The 23,318-nt window shown below is 34.4% G+C and overlaps 1 protein-coding gene across 14 annotated transcripts in view; it reads right to left on the minus strand.

The window, feature by feature from the left end:
* Positions 1–821: 821 nt before the first annotated feature.
* The window catches only part of LOC118268866 (POU domain, class 6, transcription factor 2), a 149,536-nt gene continuing 127,039 nt past the window's right edge, over positions 822–23,318 (minus strand). For 10 of the 14 annotated variants that reach the window (XM_035583633.2, XM_035583632.2, XM_035583639.2 and 7 more), the window contains 5 exons: positions 10,441–10,621; positions 7,937–7,990; positions 6,948–7,031; positions 4,307–4,443; positions 822–3,795 (listed from right to left, as the gene is read on the minus strand). In XM_035583633.2, coding sequence (XP_035439526.1) covers positions 3,671–3,795; positions 4,307–4,443; positions 6,948–7,031; positions 7,937–7,990; positions 10,441–10,621 — 581 coding nt within the window. In that variant the 3' untranslated portion in view covers positions 822–3,670. The remainder of the gene's footprint in view (positions 3,796–4,306; positions 4,444–6,947; positions 7,032–7,936; positions 7,991–10,440; positions 10,622–23,318) is intronic. The other 4 variants (XM_035583635.2, XM_050702793.1, XM_035583637.2 and 1 more) reach the window with 3 other exon arrangements.

Below are 23,318 nucleotides of genomic sequence, written 5' to 3' on the forward strand. Positions count from 1 at the left end.
TCTAAGCTCTTTTCTTGAAGGTATCGTTTTGAAAATATGTGAAGAATTTGATCTAGTTTTGCTGAATGCGAAGCAGAAAGTTTTGTGAAAAACACACAGTGTACATTACTTTAATCTTCTTTTTCTTTAATACGTAAACGGATTGCTAGGAAAACTAAAAAAAAAGAAATAATAATTACTGTATAGTTTTTAATTATTTTTTAATAACCAAACTAATCAATCAAAACCGAGATTCTGCTGGTTGGACTATTCGCACTATATGTGTAATTTAATTTTAACCAACTTCTACTAAATTGTTTCTTAAAATTTGTATTGGGTTATATACCTGGTTATATTTCTTATAGTTTTAATCGAGAGATTTGTTATATTTTATATTTGATTTACAGTATAAGATTTTATTTTGCTTTGTAGCCATGTAATTTCAAAAACTTGAAGACGATTTGGTGTGAACTGTAAGTCTATATTGTTGCTAACCTTTCGTATATAAGGTTTTATCATTTTTTTCAACAACAATAGAGAACTACTCTGTGCAATTTATTTTTAACTCTTTTAAATTGTTCCTTATAATTCGTACTGGGTTGTACGTCTAGGTATATTTCTTATAGTTATAATTGAGTTTTAATTTATTATATTTCATGTTAGATTTATTGTATAAGATTTTATTTTGCGTTATTTAAAAAAGAAAAACATGTAGACGATTTCCTGTTAATAACTGTAAGTCTATAGCGTTGTTAAATTATGAATACCTAAATAAGTAAATGAATAAGGTATTTCTCTGTAAAAGGGTACAAGGGGTATGCAAAAATGAATAAAACAAGCAATCAAACAGTTATCTGCCTTTATTCTGCTTCTCATCATAAACCAGCAGCCATAATCATTCGTTCGGTACCATTATAGGAAGAAAAAATTAATACACTATTACATACTGTTATAGTTTGGTTTGAATATGTGTTACAGCTGAAATTATGTGTAGATTTTTATAATTGTATTACTATTATTATTATAGATACATGTGGATCATGAAAACCAGGGTGCAACGCGATTTTGCATAGTAATTTATTATTTTTAATTTTAATTATTATTTACCTTTAACGGGACTAGCAGTTTATCATTAAATTATATCATTTGTACTTAGCATTCTATGCTCATTCTATTACGCTAATGTTTGATGGGAATCAGGTTTTTCATGTGTATCAATTGCAGACATATTTATTTATTACATTTAAAAACGTGAAAAGACTTTTAATGGCGTTTGTCTTCTAGAAAAGTGTAAAGAATTATTTTCCTAAAGAAATGACTTGCAATAACGAGGGCACTATTTGATTTGTAAATGAGAAACCTGACTCCTTTATTATAAGTACTGATTACGTGCAACATCGCATCGCACAATTTTTAGTCACTGTTTACCTTACTGATCGTGGCTTGTGTAGTGTTGTGGTGTGCTTAAGTCGATAAAAAACCCTTTCCGTGAATATGATTTTTTAGTTTATGGCCAAACATCCCTTTTTTTAAATACGCATTTTTGCATTTGTAATATTTTTGAAAATATAAATTTTGATAATATTTTTTCCCTTTGTTCCTAAATATTAATCCAAATAGTTTTATTATCCTTAATATTGTATTTACAATTTTTCAACAGCCGAAAAATATGTTCAATTTTTATAATATTATTTTTTTTAACGACTCTTGTTAAGTAGTAGGTAACAGTACAAATATTAATGATCACAAGTTGGTTTTCATTGGTCATTAACATACAATATTACAATTACAGCCTTATTACTATTGGTAATACAGTTAACAGCAGGTCTTTATTTGAAAACTATCTAACTAAATTATTTACATAGGTATGTGATATTTTGCGAGAGGTACGATTTTTGGAAGTATATTAATGTTATACAAAGTATACTTTTCAAAAGGATTCTTTTTTATACCTAGTCAACCACCAAACTTTTGGAAAGAAACAGCAAATATCACGGTTTTTTTTAAATTTTGTATTCCGAAATATCGATAAGGCACCTGTCTCCGGAGACGTGGTGATATTATAATGCAACGACACAATTGCAAAATAATCGAATTTTGTTTTTGTTTAGGACAACATTATTTTAAACATTACGTGCGCACACCAAATAGAAACACCGAGTAAGTATTCTATTTTAACAATATCTAAAATGTTGTGTTTCTTCGACGATACATTATTTACTTATAAAATTTTATTTCAGCATATTTCTCGCACGCATTTATTTCTTAAAACATAATTATATATAACGTCAAATTTTAGTATTTTTGGAAAATCTACATATCATAAGTATACTCTTCAAAATCTACATTTCCAAATGCGAGGCAATTTTATTAGTTTAACAGTCAACGTACGAGAAATATGCACTGTAAAATCATCTAACATTTAAATTCAAGACCCCCTGTTACTTGTATTTCTATGAAAACGTGAATATTAACTATTCCAATTATAAACAAACTGCTGGATGATAAAATCAAAGTAATAACGTTAATATCGCCACAAAATCCAACTTGAATACTGCCTAATTACAATAAAACTTTTTTAAAAAGCTATGAAATTATACTTAATACATAAAACTAATAATACATTTCATTAAAATCATATTACGAAAACAATATTTACAATTTACGGCAATATTAGATAATAATTATATTTAATTAATCTATACATATCGTTTTATACCTATCTATCAACAAAAACCTACTATAGATTAATAAAAAAATCTTAGTAGGCTGTACTAAGATTGACGACACATTTTAACTACTTTCATAATATCGATATTAGTCTTAAATCTAAAAGTGCAACATTCGCTAATAGAACGAAACAACTCAGAGTATTTTTAATAAATTAATGTATCAGCTACATTACATTGTCAATGATGAAAACTAAACACATTGTACTTATTTACAAAATGCAATCTTTTTACAAAAGAAAACCTGGAAGCTACACTATTTCTTCATGTATCAAACATAAGTTGCCATCTTCGTGAGTTTCGCTACACTGATGCTTTAAGAAAAGAGTAAACGTTACTATTTCATTAACATTGTTTGTTTAGCCTTCATGAATAATCCATTTAGTTTTAAAATACAAATAATGAAAATGGGAAACATTGGAAATGGTAAAGTGATTTCGACAATTCAATTTCATTACTTTGTACTAGTAAACACCTACATTAATCGCTACGACATTCCATTCATATCATTGTAAACTACATCGAGACGAATATTTCAGTCGAAATTTGTTTTATAATACATTTACGTTACACTTAATACTATTATCTACTTTCCATGTTTCATATTGGCTGGAATCGCATAAAGATTGCGGTAAGGCCAGACTTTTCATCAATACAAACCAAAAAGAAACATTCGCCTTTATAAATAAGACACTATCGATGCAAATTATAAATTAATTTGAATATCGAGACGAGATCACGAATCTACGTGCAGATGTTAAAGCGAAACCATCGATATCGATAACATTGTCGCACCCCATCACTAAAGTAACTGTCGTCTTCTTTGCCTGTACACAAATGGAAAAGATTGGATAGAATTCAGTGTCCATTTGCTGGTTTACAAACTAATACGATGGACCTTTTTTAATGGACTTGTGGACTGGGTCCAAAATTCGCACTTGTGTACAGGGTGTTATTGGTGTTTACACCATGCCTTTGGACATCATTCTGACGGTGTTCTTGAGAGCTTGTCGTTTGTTGCAGAACCATATTCTGATGACCTCGCGTTCATAGCCGAGCTGATGTGCCAGTCCAGTGATTTCAGTGCCTGAAAAAATATAACAATAGCATCAGTTTTTGCAGCTCAAGGTAAGGTTGTCACATTAGATCTAATTATGTAGTTTTCCTTTGTTACAAGGTGATATATTATGTCGTAATTGCCGTAATTTGTGTTATATTTAAGGTTTCAATTGTATAGAGCAAAATCTTCTGCAGTTGGAATTTACTCACTAAAAGAGTCTCAGATAGACGACGTATCAGAAGAGTTCTAGAAGATAGCTTATAAAAATAACGACTGTATACACCGGAGCTGCGGACTACCTACGGGTTGAAGAAAGAAGATAGTTTTTGATTTTAAATAGGAGTAGGAATGGGGCGGTAATCAAGTAATAATCAGTAAGAGTCTGACTCCCTCTGGCCCAAGGCGAGTCAGGCGTGGATGACTGCTCATGAAAAAGAGTAACTCTGTGACCCGAAACCAGTAGAAATCTTCAGAAGTCGATGACTATGGACAGGCTGCAGCAAGAAGACAGTATTAAAAGAAATATTTTTGAACTCACCAGAAGGATGTGTGTTCCTTTCGAAATGCGCGTTAAGTAGTTCCAAAGCCTGAGGAGTGAATGAGGTTCGTCGTTTTCTTTTCTTGCTTGGCTCCATGCCTATAAAGTCCGTCAGATGATTCTGTCCAGAAGCATACCTGTAATGATCGGAATAATAAACTTTAGCACATCGTATTAGAACACAGTTTTCAATGAGCTGCTGCAAGAACTTATAATTCGACCGGTCCTTGTGTAAATTGTCCCTGTTTTGTGCTAAGTGATTAGGAAAGGTGATAAAGCAGGCGTTAGTGTTGGTTATTTATTGTGATCCTTATAACTGCTGGGGTAAGGACGATGTTTGGGTAAAAAATAATGAGAAGTATATTTTACCCACACTGTAATAGAATAATAAAGATCTAGAATGAAGTTGTAGGTGCATTATACATAAGCTTGCGAAAACAACGCTAACCGAATCTCGAATTAATTCGACGAACGTTTTTTTCGTAATAGAAGCGAAAGCATTATTGGTTTATGAGTCTAAAAAGTTTGAAATGGCATGCTGTATAAAATCACGAATATAAATCTTATGGAGTAGAAGATTAGCTTCATAATCTGTTGATGCAAAAATGACTGAACCCTAATACGTGTCAATAACGATTACTTATGTAAACTTATGTATCGACAATCATAATAAACTTAATATCGAACGGCTGATGGTAATAATAAGCCTTGCTCTGGTTTCATAATGCCAATGTCATTTGAATTATCTTACATACATGCATTCTCTTATTTATTTTCCATGACTTATGTATTTATTAGAATCTATGTCACCTATTAACGGGGTTGGCATATTTATTCAACGATTTAGAGTACGTGTCTTTTGTCCGAATACTCAAACGCTACCCAATTTTAAGACGCTTTCAATACTAGTTCTGTCATTATCAATTCTTTATAAAATGACAGAGATTTTCAATGGGGTAGATGACTAATTTTTATTTTAATGTCCGTCTTGTTGTTTGTAAATTATTTTAAAATATAAGACATTTTTCTTCGGAATCAAATACTTCCTAACAACTGCGATTACGACGACGTTACTTCTAGGTACATTTTATACATAGAAATGACGTATTTGCTCCCACTCCTAAGCGTTTTATCTAAGTATTGTTATCTTATATGACAAAATAAAAAATACGTAAGTATCTAAAATTTTTTCAACTTTAACTGACGGACTAAATAGATTTTTAATTTTCATACCCCGTCATCATCCTTATTAGTCTTCTTGATCCGTAAGTATAGCTACTTTTTAACTTTTGCCCTCATTACAAAAATAGACGAAGGCTGCCAATCTAGTTCATTCGACAGCAGTACTTCGCTTCCGACATTAATTGTTCGTTTCAGCTCCATTTATAACAACTGAGCACACAATAATAGATGTACCTAGTTCTTAATAATAAATTAACGAGATACCCCAAGTTACAGCGGAATTAATTCAAGGACTATCGCCAACAGAGGCGGTCGTTAAAAATTACCACCAAGAGGGACCGATTGCAAATTCAATGCACCCATTTGCAATGTTAAACCGAAACGTTGCATCCAGATAATGCATTTTAATGATGCAAAATGTCGATCGATAGATCCTGTTGGGACATCTTATGGCGTCATTATGTCGTGGTTAAAGACTTAAGTGACACCTGGTTTAGTTCGAAATGTTATGGAAAAAAGGGGTTCGTTGATTGGTTAAGTGTTGTCTTCATTTCGTTCATGATGTTCTTTGTTAGATAAGCTTTGTTGAGTTTATTCAAATATTTCTGGTTCTTATTCATTTTATGCTCTTACGTCGTCGATGTTATTGTTTTGTTCAGATCCTGAGTAACTTCATTGGAGGCATGAATTCTAAATTGTTGGTGGCATCAAATTAGTTTTTAACCATATAAAAATTGGGACTGGTAAGTTACCAGAGGATTATTAGATCGTTGAATAGAAAATTTTAATTTTCCATTCATAACGAAAGAACAGTCTTATGATATTACACAACATTTTCCTAAGTCCACCACCTCCTTAAACGTTCCCAGAAGTGATTCATGGCTTACAAAGGCCGTTAACTTAATTGACATTGACGATTTTGGTATAATCTAGGTGTGTTACACTCATTTTCTTAATTTAGGACATACATATTGCTTTAGAAAGTTGAAAACAAATTAAGGACAAATAGTTTTGGACAGTAGACTGATGAAACTTACGACTAAAACGAAAACCATTAAAACTATGGTGATACCTAATCGATGACAAACATAAAGAAGCCGTATAAAACTAATCAAATACAATAATAATACGACCAAACTAAACAACCGCACCATAAGAACTAAACATGCATGATAAAGCCAGTGTTAAACCCGTCGGAGATGAACACCTAAATTAGGAACAACTAATTTCAGGAATAGACGAGAAGAAATTAGTTATTCCTAACTTTGGGTAACGGTGAGTGTTAGATGTTAGTCGTACAGCGGGATCCAAATAAACATAAAGCCTAGCCCGTAAAGCATTAGTTAGTCCAGATTTGAGAAATGTCTTTCACAACGTTGCTAAGCATTATAGGCCAAATGTTTCACGAACACGGTGTAGCACATTACCACGAACATAACTCACTCAAACAAATATTTACCTCTCTTCAGCTTCCTTCATCCAACGTTCGAGCACCGGTTTGATTTTCTGCGCACTTTTTGGTGTTATATCCAATTTCTCAAATCTGTATCGAACATAAATGTAATGTTAGACTTTGCTATGCGAGCACCGGTCAAATGAAAATCTACCGCGAAGCACCTTTACAGAACGCGATGTTACTCTTTACCCGATCCAAATTAACAGAGGCATAAACACAGGACATTGACATTGCGTTAACGATTTTAGAGAGAGAAAAAAACAATAGGCAATTTAGTCTGCCGAGGTAATCAGTTTGATTAATACCGAACAAGGTAACAATAAAACAACGAATTCAGTTGGAAACGAAAGGTACTCGTAACGTATGCCAATGCCCTGGCTTTGAATTGCGCAAAATGAATATTAATAAAAATAAGAGTAATGAAAATAATACATCATGCTATATTAGATGGAAAGTTAGATATTACTCATCGAGATGTTACAAATAATAAAAGTGATAAAGTTCTCACAGCGATTACTCATAGTGTCGAATCGACATGGTTTGGTAGCCGGCGCATTAGTGTAGCGCGTTTGTCTTAACATCAAAATGTAACTCGGCCGTATGATGTATGGCGCCTTCGCTGTAATTACCCGAATGCAAATACCGTACACGTGTGAAAAGGAAAAGAAAGAACGTCAAAACCGGTAATTACAAATAATTATATACGGCATACATTCAAAAGGTATGCACGGATCGCCGATCGAGATAAGATTACATTAAACAGCGTTGAAACATTTTGATTTAAAGACATTCTGCGTGTGGACTCGGCCGATATAAGTGAGCCAAAGCGTGTACTTAATGTATGTTAAGTATCTACGAATTTATCTCCACTATCTTAGCACCATTATGAAAATGTTTCTACTGATTTAATTCTATTCGCATGCAAGTGGATGCAGGATGATGAAGATAAATTTGGAGATATTGTGTGTAGGGATAAAAAACAAAACACATACATGTTTTGTTGTTGTGAAGACAGCTGAGCTGCTAGCATCTGCGAAGCCAGGGCACTGGGGACGGTAACAAATATTATGTTAGATTATGTCGTATCCAGTGACGGTGACGGTGCTCCGCCGCAGTGAACGGGAGCAACATCACTACATCTCACAAATCTAGAAAGATTAAGAACAAAGTCGCACGCTATCATGTCGCTACACAAGTGGTAGATCTTACGATACATTGTAGACAATGCATGGGGCAAACATACGGACACGCTCTCTTGATCAATATCATTTGAAAAGGAAATAAAATATTCATAACGATATTATTCGGGATTTATCCAGTTTAGGACGTGGATGCGTTATTTATTGGTTATTTAACTTTAATATTATGCTGCTACGAGATGCCCTGACGCATTGTACTTCATATGAAATTGTAATGCACTCGCACCGGGGTTAATGGTTAATTCAATATTTTGTTATTGACATCGTTCCAAGTGGCAATGACCATGCGCCTGATTGTGTTCAAAACAGATCAATATGGTATATTTGAAACAAATTTTAAATAATATCGCTTTAATAAACGGTTCATCAACCGTGATTCACGATGTTGACACTTTTGGTCGAGGCCAAAAAGTTTTATTGCTTTTACAATTCCGAAATGTTTTTATAGGATTCTTTGGTTAAATTAGATTTGGGTAGCTAAACGCCTTGAGTTTGTGAAAATGATTAAAAAGAATTTTGTTGACTTTAGCCCATTGTGAACTCGGTAACAAAAAGCTCCAGTGAGATGGAACGAGTAACACTAAATGGAATTCTTTTCTCAAAAACAATAATATGTTTTAATTAAAATGCAAATTAATTAAGTCCAGTATAATGAAAGGGGTAACTACCATGTAGCGACGTCACGACACCAAATTGGAGGGAGACGAAAGAAAAATTAATGGGAAATGAAATCACGACAGAACAAAGACAGGGGAATTCTACTCTTTTTAATTACACGAAAAAAGTAATTACGGCAAGATAATTAATTAACTGGAACAGAAGTAACGATTAATGATTTTATTATACGAAGGAGGTCGTCGGGGGTGGCTCGGAATTGAAATTTCCTTCGGCTTGTGCCGGTCGCATTCCGTTTTGCATCGAAATTCGATTTGTTCACGGGCAACGTTGTTTCGAGTGATTTGATTCAATTAAACATTATGAGCGTAAAGCTGTGCTGAAGCGTGATTAATTTGTCGATTTACGTAGTATAAGGTAACTCGAGAAAAATATTATTTCCAACTTCGATCGGCCGTCAAACCAGTATAATTGTCTGTATGTTGTAGTAATTTTGAAATAAAGTAATTAATTTAATATGATGTAATTGCAACATACAAGATCAACAATTAAGAAAGTTCGTGTTTCTGTGTTTCAGGTTTAGTTTCACGTGTGATCGTGTTCGCATGACTTCATAAAAGTAGATGTAATTGAGAGCTATAGAGAGCTTATACTTTTTGTGTTAAATTGGTGGTCTTTCCTCAAAGAGATGTGTAGAAGAAAATCGTGATTCGTAAAGATTTGAGTAAGATTTCATTTGAGTAATGTTAGACTTTAACTATTCCATAACACATGAAAACTTTACTACCTAAATGTGAAAAGAAACAGTAGATATCAACCTAGAAAGAACACGAATCAATTCGTAATAATAGAAAAAAATAATTAGGAAGCACGCGTCCGCGCCTAGCCGAGTAAAAAATGGTGTAAGCCACGACACAGTGAGCGGAACGGAAGCCACCCGAATGGTAATTAATTAAACGAATTGTAAGCAATGAAAGGAGTCATGCTGTTTTACAAATCACTTCAATTAACGATATTAAAAAGTTGGAATGATAACCGAGCGCCGGCCTGCGTGACGACATTTATAAAAACGATTCTTGAACCTTTTTTTGTCAGCCCCACGATGTTGCCAGCAAACGGTCACATTATTTTGACAAGCGTGCGACTTTATCTCCTTCGGTTACAAGTAAGATATCATCAGATCGTTTTTTTTTATATTATTTTTTCTTCTTCTTTGATTAATTAGACACTGTATTAACAACAACAATTAAGTGGCAACATTAATTTTTAAGCTGTGGTCGTGTGTTCTATATCTTTGAAGTAGCCGTAACGGTTTCCTTGAAGTTTGGATTTAATTTAAATATGTATTCAGAATTGATCGTAGAGAGAACAATAGAGTATATCTGTATGTAAGTTGCTGGACTTTATACATACATAAAGGTGATTTTAGCGTGTGTACAGAATAAAAGGAAGATTGTAAAATGGAACACGTATACATATTGCAAGATACCGTTACAGACAGTATATTAATTACACTTTGGAAATGTTACGGGATTTTTAATTGCTGCTTGTAGTGACAAACTATTTATGGTCTCTTGGGTGCACCACTTCGTGTCCAGCAACAAAAATAGTATTATAAGGCAACCTATAGATCTATTCTCACTAGAGGCAACACTTAATAGAGATGTTAAACTAGACTGTACCTGCAAATTGCGCTTTGACTGTAGGCAGGCCCTTCAGTGACGGACAAGGCCTGTCCGACTTGGGTCTGAGTGAGGCCTAGGCCAAGTCGCCGAAGTTTGAAGGCCTTAGCGAATTCCTTGATGTCTTCCAAGTTGATACCGTCCACTACGTTGCTCGATGACTGGCTGATAGTTGGTTGATCTGTGGTAATAAATGTTATTTAGTAACTGAAGAAAAAAAATGTTCTCAATTCAAAAATTCTTTTGGGATAAGTTAGACTTGCTTGTTTTAATTAGCTTGCAACTAATAATGCATATGTCCTTTTTAATAAAAAGATTGAAACATGATTTAGGTTCAAGTTTGGTTTGAGAGGACCAATGGTTTCTAGTTCCGTAGAAAGACTTAACTACTTAACAATAAGATGGTGTTCAAAAGTCACGTATGGCTCAATAACACCTAATGACAGAGAAATGTCTGTTTTTTACATTGTGTGCCAGTCACACAGTGCATTATGCATGGTCAAAAGTATTTTACTAAAAGTCAAGATGTTTGAGAACCTTCTTAATAAGTAAGTGTCTATCCCACAGGCCCGCAAGGGAATTAGGAGTCAATCGAGTGTAATCATTGCGGCAAATTCCCGCAAGTCGGATCCGGGTGCGTACCTAAGTTGCGCCCGCAGTGTACTGCCAGCGATACAGGTAGCGTAATCTATTGTCGCTGCCACATAATACATTCTACAATTTAATACCTGCAACACTAGATCCTACTTGCGTGTAACCAGTTCAATATCGAACAAAACTGGATTACCAACACATACATATGTTTATAAATCTGTATATATCACATTGTAATAATATAAACCAGTCCGTACCAACTCTCAAGCAGTTACCCCGTTTAAACGCGAAGCAAAATTATAGCCAAGTTTAGTGGGCAATTTATGTAATTAGTAGATGGTGGCGGTTCCTAATTATGCGGGATGTCATTAGTGTGGAGACGTGCTACCTTCGCGGAGGTTGGCCCGCGAGTGCGCCCTCCCCCCACCATGCTTAGCTAACCGATGACAAATTACTTTCGCTATCTACCCCCGTTAGTTTAAGGAGTAGTCTGCGTCAATTAAGACAGGGTAGGGTTGGTAAATTGGCAATCGTTTCACCATTTACCGGTGTTCGTAACTCAGACGATTTCTAATTTCGTTTTGTTATGTACGTGAAACATAGTGTTGTTCCGGCAATCTTATTACAGCACGAAATAAGTTTACGGGGGATTTTTAGGGGAGCTAGTTAATGTAATACAAATCATATCCGATGTTCTGATTGTTTTCCTTTGTGTACATACCTCTTTGTATCTAAGTAAGTTGATTTGTTAAGGAAATAGCTCATCAGTGCAGTCGTACGCGGTCATTTGTGATTCAATATTGTCTCATTTTCTTTTAGTCGTTTGACATATTATGAAAGTACCGCAATATAATTCTGGAGGATAGTACGAGGTGGAGGTTAGGTCTTGAATTTATAGTTATCCATTATTAAACTGTATTTGGCTTATCCCAGCTAAAGACAAGTCAGTATAAATTGATGATTCTCTCCTCACTTTGACTCATTCAATTAGAGTTTATACATCAAATTATCGCAATGATCCCGCCAATTGACATGCCCTATCAGCCATCAAACGTATCCTTTTTATAAAATGGAAAAGTAATAACGAAATGACGTCTGTTTTCGACGTCCAATTAGAGCACATCGCGTGATGAGTGCACCCATTAATTAGCTTACAAAGATAAGTCAATTGGTCAGAGTCGTCCGTAGCTATGGCGTCCTAAATTCGATAACAATACATCAAGATACCGCACGCTTAATTGTTTAATACATGTAATAAATTAATTAGAAGCAATTAAAGTTTGCGTGTCTCTGTGTATGTCTGTATGACTTGAGTTACGTGTTATGTTTTTCTACTTTTTCTTTTAACAAATTTGCTATGGCGATTAAACGTTTTACTTGCTACTTTCTACTAAAGTAATAGGCTTTTATTTAGGGTCTTTATCATTGTTAGTTTTACGAGCAACAGTGGCTTTTACCTAAAATGTAATACGTTTTTTCGTTCGTCACACGATACGGTAATTTTGTGTTATTATCTAGTGACCTACTACTAATACTTGCTTACGTAGTCTACGGACTATTGAAGAGTCTATAGAACTTCCAGTGTTTGATCGTGTACTAATCAATCGTCAACAGTTCACAACTGGAATATGAATCTTCTCTACGTATGGATTTTGTCATATAAACGTTTAGCAGACGGGTTAGAGATCGCAGTTTAAAAAGTGCAGGTTTATCACAGAGCCGTACTTCTTGGTCTTCTGATAATTTACTACGCGGGACCCAAAAAGACCTAGCATTTCTAGATACCTCTGTGGAAGCAAAACGCCTGATTAAATAGCCTTAATTAATACCCTAATCTTATATATATATATATATATATATATATAGTTTTAGTTATGATTTAAAAAGTCAACGAACAAATCTACTTCTGAATTCATTTGCCTTACACTATTCGTCTACAATTGGGGTCTAAGATAGGCCTAATGAATCAGTGTTATGTTTTGTCTGGTTCTCGATTGACATTGACAGTCCTTAGTTAGCCGGTAACCAGATGCTGACTAACTGAGATTGGCATCTACACAAATACATTAAGCTTAGATGCTACTCGTACATTTGTATCGGAGTAGAGAGGTAAGACTTGAAACCAAATGTTACCAATCAACATTTTTGGATCAATTTGACAATTATATGTGTGTAGTACTATGTTACAGGATAGGTTAGAGGTGATTTAGAAGTTCAGATTTATCGCTATGATATTTTATAATTCGTAGAGACTATAGAACCTATTAGATATGCGTTACATGTATGTCTAGGTATGGATTAAGGTCACAGGGAGCCGTTGAATGCAGAATGCTTCCAACTGGCCTATTGGGAAGTCATTGGAAGTCATTGGTTTGTGGCTGATAATGATGCATAACAATAAAAACTAGACAAATGTGTGATAAGTGTGAGTGTTCCGGTGTTTTCATGGTTGTATCTACTGTAGATCCTGGCTTACAAGAGTTTTGGGAGGTTGTGGTGAGCTTGTCTCACATAAAAATGTGTGAGTTGAGAATCAAACTTCGCTTTCCTGTAAACAACAGAGTTCTGCAAACTTTAAAATCAAATCTAGAGTCTCATGCTCAGCTACCACAGTAACAACCACTGGACTAATGAGGCAAACAATAATAAAATGAACCATAAAACATTAATGTTTCTGTTTTACATTTGGATCCTTATCGCGGACCCATTTAAATTAATTCAGCCTCAATTTAAAGCTAGATTTATACAAAGATTATAGTACTGACAACACAAACTAATTTTGTCTAGCCTAATTACATAGAATGATGGCGTTTTGTTCCCCAAGTGGTTGTAAGTCCGACAACTGAACAAGTGGTTTTGAGTTCGTTTTTAGTTTCGGCCAAAGATTCAAAGGGCTTAGTATGAGTTTGCGAAACGAAAGCGCGTAAGGTAAAGGCGCTCTGATTGGTGGCCATGGGGTGATGACGTTGATCTGTCGGTTCGCTCACAAATACTTAATGCCATCCAATCCACTAACCCGCATTGAGCAAGCGTGGCGATTAATGCTAAAACCTTCTCCGTGTGAAAAGAGCCTTTGTTCAATAGTGGCCATTAAGTCTTTGACTGCCAATAGAAAACTGTCGAAGGCAAATCCTCCTCTAACGTCGGTCACCGGTGACCACCATGGTGTTCAATGTGTTAATAGGCTATTGATGATGATGATTATATATATTTCACTGGGGTTTAAAATTTGCTTTAATTTAGAACAACCGCATCGACACCTTTATAAACAAAACACGTGTTAACTTCCTAATTTAATACAATCCACTGATTTATTCAGTAGCTATTTATTAAAATGGTTACCAAAGTTTTGCTTATCAAAGTACGTAGCAACGATCTACGATCAGGTAATAGTTTCCTTCTGAAAATGATCCACTAATATCAGATTTGCGTTTACAATGGTAATGCGAAGCTCTCATGCTAACTATAATATGCAAATTGAAAAGAACACTAAAAATTTGACCCGTTATTAGGTAGTTTCCGAATTATTATCGCAGTGTTCGTTTTTATTATTGTTTTTCGGGTTAAGTATAGGTGGTAAGTGTGTTTGTGATATTCGTAAATGATTTCTAATTGTATTTTAAGAATGCTTAATACTTATTTTTCCTTTTCCGGTTATATAATACCCTATTGCTATTGTCGCGCGGTTTCACCAGCTCTGCACGGTTTCTATTGGTCGTAGCGTGATATTTTATAGCTTTTAGCCTTCCTTCATAAATGCACTATAGAACTCAAAAAGAAATATTCAAGTCGGACCTGTAGTTGCGGAGATTAGCACGTCTAAAGAAAAAACAAACTCTTCAGCTTCATACAATTATGAGTAAAGAGTATAGATTTAAGGTTCTCATTTGTAAATGTTTAAGTTAGTAAGGCTAACAACTCTTTAATACAGCTCAATATTGTGCCAACTTCATTAATTTTAGGATCCTAATAGAATAAGAGAAATAGAAAGCTTATTCCTTAATTTGTAATAGTGAGTTTGATTCTAAAAAGTGGGAGTTACGTCCTCCCCTCGTATGTCATAAAAATATGGATAGTTTGATGTTGTTCATGTTAACAAAAATTGCTGTAAAAACGAAACAAAACGACAGCTTTCGGAAAAGTTGGAAAATGGATTATGAACCTTTAGGCAGACAGGCAAGGTTCAAAGTCCGACCTGATTGCAATTCCATGAAGAGCACACTGAAATGTTGCTACAGAACAAAGCAAAAATTGGTATAAAAGGAAAATGTATTAAAGTCCATATGCTAAGCTTCAAACACTAAAATCAAGCGAACATAATTCCCAATATGGCACCACAATGAGCAATTCGTCATAGGTAATAATCGAATCGGGCCGCTATTCTAAACATTTTACATTCAACGCTACATTATTCTTAATTAAAAATTTCGTGTGATTAGGTGTATCACGTATACATACAGTCATTATTTTTATAACTTACCCAATAACCACTCTTTGTATCAATGACATAAGAAATAGAATCGTTTAATAGCATGTCGTGACACGCAAATTATAAATTTGTGAGTTCACGTAATGGGTGAAATTACGGGCGCCGAATCGTCTCGATTCATGTTACGATTACGATGTAGAATCGAATACGTTATCAATTACAATTAACGCGTATTATTAAAGTAACGGTTGTAAGCACTTTTGAACAAGTTTCTCGAAGAATTTAAGCGTTGTTCGGTAAAAGTTTAAGCTTGTCTTCCAATATTATTGAGGGCTTTTCATTTGCCTGTCCTATTATTAAAAACCCATTTCGTAAAATATTGGATATTAAGTGTACGCTGATAATTAACGAAATAGATATTTGGGAATCGAAATTAAGGTTAGTTTTCGACAAACTATAATGGCGGACTATTATTGTCCTGACATGTTTACAGAGATATTCTTTATTCAATAGGTACGTCAGCAAAATAAAAACGTTAATTAAATTAAATGACTCTCATTTTGAGATTTCCTCATTAATAACTGGTTTATTTTATACTTAAAGAGTTTTGTTGTAATTATATTGACGTGTACAAGGCCTAATTTATTTATATGTATAGGTATATATAAGTTAAAAACAATTATGTCTTTGTAAATAAAGCGCAGAGTGAATGTCGAACATTATTGCATTGGTCGCTAATGAGTTACGAGTGGTTTTAAAAATAGATCCCTGTTTGTTTTACTCCATATGTTTAATGTTTAGTTAAATGTAAATACGGCTTATTAGGTAAAAGCATTAATATTGTTTTACATTGTATAAAAAAACAACTCGACAAATACACATACCTTATAAAACATTTTTCACAATAAATACTTTCGTACGTTCGTTCCAACAAACTTTATCGGAAAAGTAGCTCTACTTTAAAATGAATGTTGTATTTTAACATATAGCTGATTAATTATAATGAGGATTATTTATGCCGGCTACAGCATGTTCGATCCCTCGTATCCTCTCATGCAGATCACGTAAATGACGGCACGTTTCTAGCTGAATCAACAGGTAAGTCCCCCGAGTAGAATGGATATAGAAAAATAAAATGACATACACCAACACTTTTTTGTACTAATCGCATTTATTATGGACTATCGAGATGATATTGATTCGTGAGCATTGTAATTATTAAATGGCTAGAACTACTTATAGAAATAGTGTTTCAAATAGGGATGATGACGGTCTGTTATGTAATGAAAACATATTAGATACGTATTTTTTTTATTTTGTCATAAAAGGTAACAATACGATTAGATGAAGCGAATCAAATTTTAGGAGTGAGAGTAAATACGTCATTTCTACATATAAAACGTACATAGAACTGATATTTCAAATCGATATATTATAGCTTTGAAATTCAGTTTTAATAAAGCGAATAGAAGTATAAAGAATAATTTATCTACATATACTCAAGAATTAGCTTTGCCTGTGAAATATTATATCTATATCTTGCGGGGTTTCAACTTTTTCTGGGTACTTCTAAAATGGTATTCAACATCAATCAATTGAAACTTCAGCACTTGTAGTTATAATAAGATTTAGCCTTACCCGTTACAATAAAATCGAAAACAATATTCCACAACAGTAATAAAACGAGCCTTTCTCACATTTTCTACTAATGCCAATTAATTTAAAGTTCACTTATTTATCGGGTCTATCCGAGTCGGTCCAACTCTTTGTTTTCGCTTACGTTATCGATTGCGTTCAATTTTATCGACGACGTTAATTATTTGTAATGGATTTTAATTAGTTAATTAATTAATTTAGTTCGGTACGCCGGCTGGCACGGTCGTTAGTCGGTTTCTTTGATGCCGACGTGAACTTCCTTTATTTTGGTCGAACCTCTTTGTATTGTACATTTTAGTGTCATTAGTTCGCTGTATATTTACGGGGAATTATGTTTAATTATGAATTAATAACCCGTTGTACTTTTAGGAATGGTTCCTTTATTATTTTTAAGTGCGTGCGTGAGTTGGGTCTTGATTTACTTATTTGTGAGTCAGGAAATGCTTTTGTGGTTGCTCCGGATAACTGGGTTATCAGTCGAGTTTCTGCGAAGGACTTGTACAAATAACATAGCTTCACGTCGATATATGTTGATTAGATAGTATTGCTTCTGTAGAACATATACGAACTATTATATCTATCACTGTTCGTTTATCAAACAATTTTGACAGAAGCAAACATTTGTTTGATAAGACCAAATTCGATAGTGGCGCCGATAAATGAGAACTAAAATTTAAAACTTCAATGCAAAGTGTAGTTTATTTTTTTCAATCGATACCTATCGAAAAATAAATGACGTGAAAGGGTAACAGCTAAATGCTATTAGCGTATAAATTATGGTGTAATTGAAAGAAGGGGAGCTGGTGACGTCATTTCCCTGCCCCATCATTCAATTGATGCATCCCTCGATCAAAAGCCAATGGATTATCGGTTTTTATACACATACTATACGGAACTTTTGATATGGGAATATAAACTCTGTTTTGTATTGTTTCGGTCACTTTGCTGGTCTTTTTTGCTTAACACATTGAACGGCGTGGTGGTCACCGGTGACCGACGTTAGCGGAGGATTTGCCTTCAACAGTTTTCTATTGGCAGTCAAAGACTTAAGCATAGGATGGTGAAGATGATCTCTTGTATGTAATTCCAAATATTTTTCGGTTCGATATAAAAGCTCGATTCGGTTGACAGTTACCGATTTTCAAACAGAAAACGAATTACATAACCTAAATCCCTATGAAACGAAATTAAAATAATCGTATTGGCGATTACAGAATTCGTGTTAAACTTTACCAAATAGATTTATCTAGACCATTTGGCGGAGCGAACCATAGAGAGGAACTGAGTAATTTAGTAATTGTATCCACTAACAAGGAATTAAATAGTAATCAATAGAACTGGGGCCCGGGCACGAACCTCCTAGAGCATTTTGTTCCGACGACACGGGAGCGATACGATTCTATATAAATGAAGAAGTTTTTGATATATCGTGGCTGATGCTAAATAAATATTATAATTTTTCTTTCGTTATTTCTTTCTTTCATATGAAATGAAATGAATTTATTTTGTAAATAGGCTACAAAAGAACACTTTTACACGTCAAAAATTATTATATAAAAAAATCTAGATGAGGTCGGCATTTCCTAACGGACTATTCTGAGAAGAAATGCCGAAACAAACTCAGATAGTGTTTGTGAGTGGCAATAGAAGGATTTCCACAAATAAGATTAGAATTTTACTAAGTTTTAAATTAAGACAACATGTATTTTCTTGAAATGTCAATGTTTCATAGTTTCCTTATGATCTGTGCATCTACCTATCTATTAGAAAATAATAGTTATTATACGACTTATTAAAGCTACAGAGCATTATTTATAACAAATTTGCCACGCTGAAATTCCTCAATAATTTTCAAATATTTTGTAGAAACAGTAATACTGTCCTGAGTAGAAACAGTATTGTTCTCACTTCTTGGAAGAAGCGATCATCTGAAGCTCTGAACACAAATCAAACAAAATCTGACACACTAAAAGCGATACGTGGATTTGCGAGGCTATTGTTTTAAATGGGTACTTACGCTTAAAGTTTGGGGCCAATTTTGCGTGTCTAGGTTTATGTTGGCCTCTGTAAATGTATTGTCATACCTTGAGACTTACGTAATAATGCGGTAAGTCACTGACTCGGAGCCTCTTTAACTTGGTAGACGATTTACAAGAAACAGAAATGGAAATAATGATGAAAAGATACGATTTAATGCTACATTTCAATTTTACTTACTTATTGTTCGCGGAAATCGTGGATCGATGTCTTAAAGCAGTTATAGCTAGTAATAATACTAGCTAATTTCAATATTTTCATCCACGTTGTCTGTTTTAAAAGTCCGTGAATTGTGCGTTGAAAGGAAATCCCCGATAGGATAGACAGAACCATTTCAAAATGCTAACGAAATGACAATGACAGTGACTTCGTAGGTCTACACCCGTCATTCATTAGCCACGGCCACAAACCACCACGAACTAACAGATTTCTTTTCACAAAAAATACAACAACTTTACTTAAATTCAATCGTCACAGATAATTCAATATACCAACGAAAAAAAAAGCTAAACCAAGTCTATTCGCTTTCGACGTAATATCGACGCAATTATTCGATTTTTAAAAACAATTAAAAATAAAAAACGGATGCGTTCATAAAACGGCCAGGTGTTTTTGTAACTTTTTTATTTTACTTCGGAACTATCCTTTTTGCGGATATCACTTTCATTTATCGTGATACAACAAACAATTAGCAGTTAGCAATGGATCGCTTCGTTCAGAAATAGCGAGGAATCGATAGACTCATTATGAAACAATTAACTGAGTAGGACGCGGTACGTGGGCATCAGATGATGTTTGCAGTAATTATTTTATTTACCTACTTATTAGCTTATTTTATATTTTTATCTACGGAAAAATACAAATAGATAATCTAAGAGTTTTTTAGGATAAGGGAAAATCTTCCACAGTATAAATATTAATACAAAATAACAACGTCATCCCTCTTTATACCCGAATTTGTAAGCAGAGGTACACATTACAGCAATAATACAATCTACACCCAATTTTCACCATTTGTGTTATAAGCCTATTGCTGTATTCTGGGCACAATTCCAGACTCAGTGCTACTACTGAGCAATTTTTCGAAATACTGAAAAAAGCCCAATAATGAATCGAATCCGAGACCCCTTGTCTGGCAGTCGCACTTGCAACCATTCGACCAACGAGGCAGATATTAATACAAAATTTTATTTTTTTTACTTGTGACTACTGGACACTATTTTCCCCGAAACAAACTAAGTAATGAAAACAAAACACGAATTATGTTAAACTAATACAAATTACTAGGAAAAAAAGCGGCATAGTTTTTGTCGATAACAGAGTTAAAATGTTAGTGTAGTAATAGTATTCCCAATGGACAGTGTGACGGAACGAAACGTATGTCCGATGTAGAGAATTAGCTTCAATCCGGTAAATAAAACATTGCCAATCTGTTGCATTCGATATTTGAATAGAATTCTTTTGCATTTGAAATGAGAATTTCTTTTATTTCACATTTTATTATGGGTTTAACTGATGTATTGAGACAAATAAAATTTAATGATTAGTTTCAAACTAGATATTACTTAGTGATGAAGATGTAATAGTTAAGCTGTGAAACAACTATGTGACCGTTTCCAGCGATACTAAGCTATGTAGACAAAAATGTGCTATGAAGATGCGCCAATGCAAGGTAACTGTGTGAGGAAGATGCGCAGCTCAAGTATGCGATGTATCGATGGCAGGGAAGCCATCCATAGCACGCATCTTTCCATATAAAACACATAGCTTAGCTGAGTCCGCTTCCACCAGAGCTAATCTATATGCACCAATGAATATGATTGGTGGAAGCCAAACTCTGATAGAATACTTTTCTATCGAAGTTGTGCTACGTGAGATAAATATAACATAACTTTTGACTGTATTATTATTATTAAACTGTTATGAGGTAACAAGTTTATCATCCCAAAAGGCATTATACCTTCTCAAATGTAACTAAAGAACTTAGACAAAAATATTACAGACTAGCATTACAGCATCACCAACAAAAGAGGTCACGAATTAACTAAGGCCAAATGAAGACCAAAAATAAACCCAGCCTACCTTAGAATAGGTCAAATACGATTCTCGAGACGGTGCAAATAAAAATCGCTCCATTTCTGGCTCCAAATGTGAATGAAATGGGCCAATAAAAATAACTCGCGTCTTAAATAAATTGCCATAGACTGCTTGGGCGGATAGCTGAATTAGTATCAATTAGGTTGTGTGTATATTTGTACATTGTATCTAAGTACTTGTATTGTAGAAGTTACGATTGGATTAAAGAGAATGAGTTTTCGGTTTTAAGTGATGTTTAGTTGTTGTAATATCTGGTTGAAGAAATGTCACATCACATTACATCAACAGCCTATAAGTGGCCACTGGTGACCAAAGGCTTCTTCTCACACAGAGAAGGTTTTTTTAAGGGGGGAAAATCATTCAATGACTTCTCCCGCCTTGGGCGAGGGCGAGTGTTAGACTCTTACTGACTAAAAACCACCCCGTTCCTACTCCTGCTTTTTGACCCGGAGCCCCGGTAAACCCGCTAGGTAGTCCGCAGCTCCGGATCAGACACAGATAAGGTCTGCACGGTTAGTGCGGTGGCTGGGCAACTGGCTGCCGCGCAACGGCCTAGCGGGTTCGATTCCCGCACGGAGCAACTCTATGTGTGATCCACAAATTGTTGTTTCGGGTCTGGGTGTCATGTGCATGTGAACTTGTATGTTTGTAAACGCACCCACGACACAGGAGAAAATCCTAATGTGGGGCAACGTTTGTTAAAAACGAAACGAAACGAAAAACGAAAGGTTGGTCTCAGGTTTGAAAAAGTATCATATCAGATGATTTTTGTTGTTTTACAGTTCATGTAAACGATTTCTTAGATATATTTTTCTTAATTAGTCGAATTACATTTAAGAACCTATTGTTTATACTAAGTTACAGGTTAATTAACGTCATACAACGTGCAATTACACGTGCTTATAATAATTTTCGTATGAATTCGAGTAAATGAGATATGAATTACACGAAAATGTAAAAATTAAAGACAATCCGATGGCTTTCCCCGAGCGGTTTTTGATTTAATAAATGAATGTAAGCGAATTGGCTGCCTTAATGGCATTCGGTATGATTTACATAAGTAATGATCATTGATACGAATTAATTAATTAATTAGCCATGTAGTCCTCGAAAAGGCCACCCAGTATCTGGTACACCTACTTTGTATTATTTCAATGTAAGCTGTAAGTGTACCGATGATATTTTCCTTTTGGAGTAAGTACTAAGTAGCCCGACAAACTGCCACTTGTAATGCACTTAATTCCAATACATTATTGCTTAACATATCTCTTACAGATAATACGCTGTACCAATAAAATGTTTAAACGATATTATCTTAACAACTAAAAGGCTTTAAGTTGACTTACAAATAGTTTTTATTGCGTAGAAACTCAATACTTTAACATAAAAATATTCTACTAGAAACGTATTAAAATTATTGAGAACATGTTTAAACGCACGTGTAATTAGATTTGTTCGAGTTAAAAATCAAATTAAACAAACCTTTTTTTCGAAACGCAACTAAATTAACTTTACAATGGTGTGATAAGATCGCGCGGCGCCGCTCGCCTACGTCGAACGGACGCGGGCTACTTTGAGCTAATCAACTTAACTCGACTGTCACCGAACGCACTCGGGAACTGGGAACTTCTAAACAGAGCACGGACAGTCTACAACAACTCTTTATAGTATTAGGTAAAATAACTCCTAGGACACTGTTAGACTTCGCCTAGCTAATGGATCGCTCCTCTATGCTTAGAACGTAAAACTTTTATGGATAAGTAGAATCGAGTTAGTAGTTGTGTCGAAAATAGCGTTTAAGTTGCTCTTAGTTTTGCTTTTGTTGTGTTGAAATGGCGAATGAGAGTTTGTCAAAATGTTTTGGTGGAGTTACAATGGTAAGTTGGCTACTAATATATCGGGTCTGTTGGGATTAGTTTCATTAAATTTGCTGCTTGTTCTAGCCTATTTAGTTACGTTTTTTTGTTTACAGTAATAGAATATAATATTGTACATATGTTGTTGAGGACATTTTTATGTTTATACTTATATTTATGCAACGTAAGGTTGATTTACGATTTTTTAA

Source organism: Spodoptera frugiperda, chromosome 2 (genome assembly GCF_023101765.2).
Source record: "Spodoptera frugiperda isolate SF20-4 chromosome 2, AGI-APGP_CSIRO_Sfru_2.0, whole genome shotgun sequence".
In the NCBI taxonomy this organism is placed as follows: domain Eukaryota; kingdom Metazoa; phylum Arthropoda; class Insecta; order Lepidoptera; family Noctuidae; genus Spodoptera; species Spodoptera frugiperda.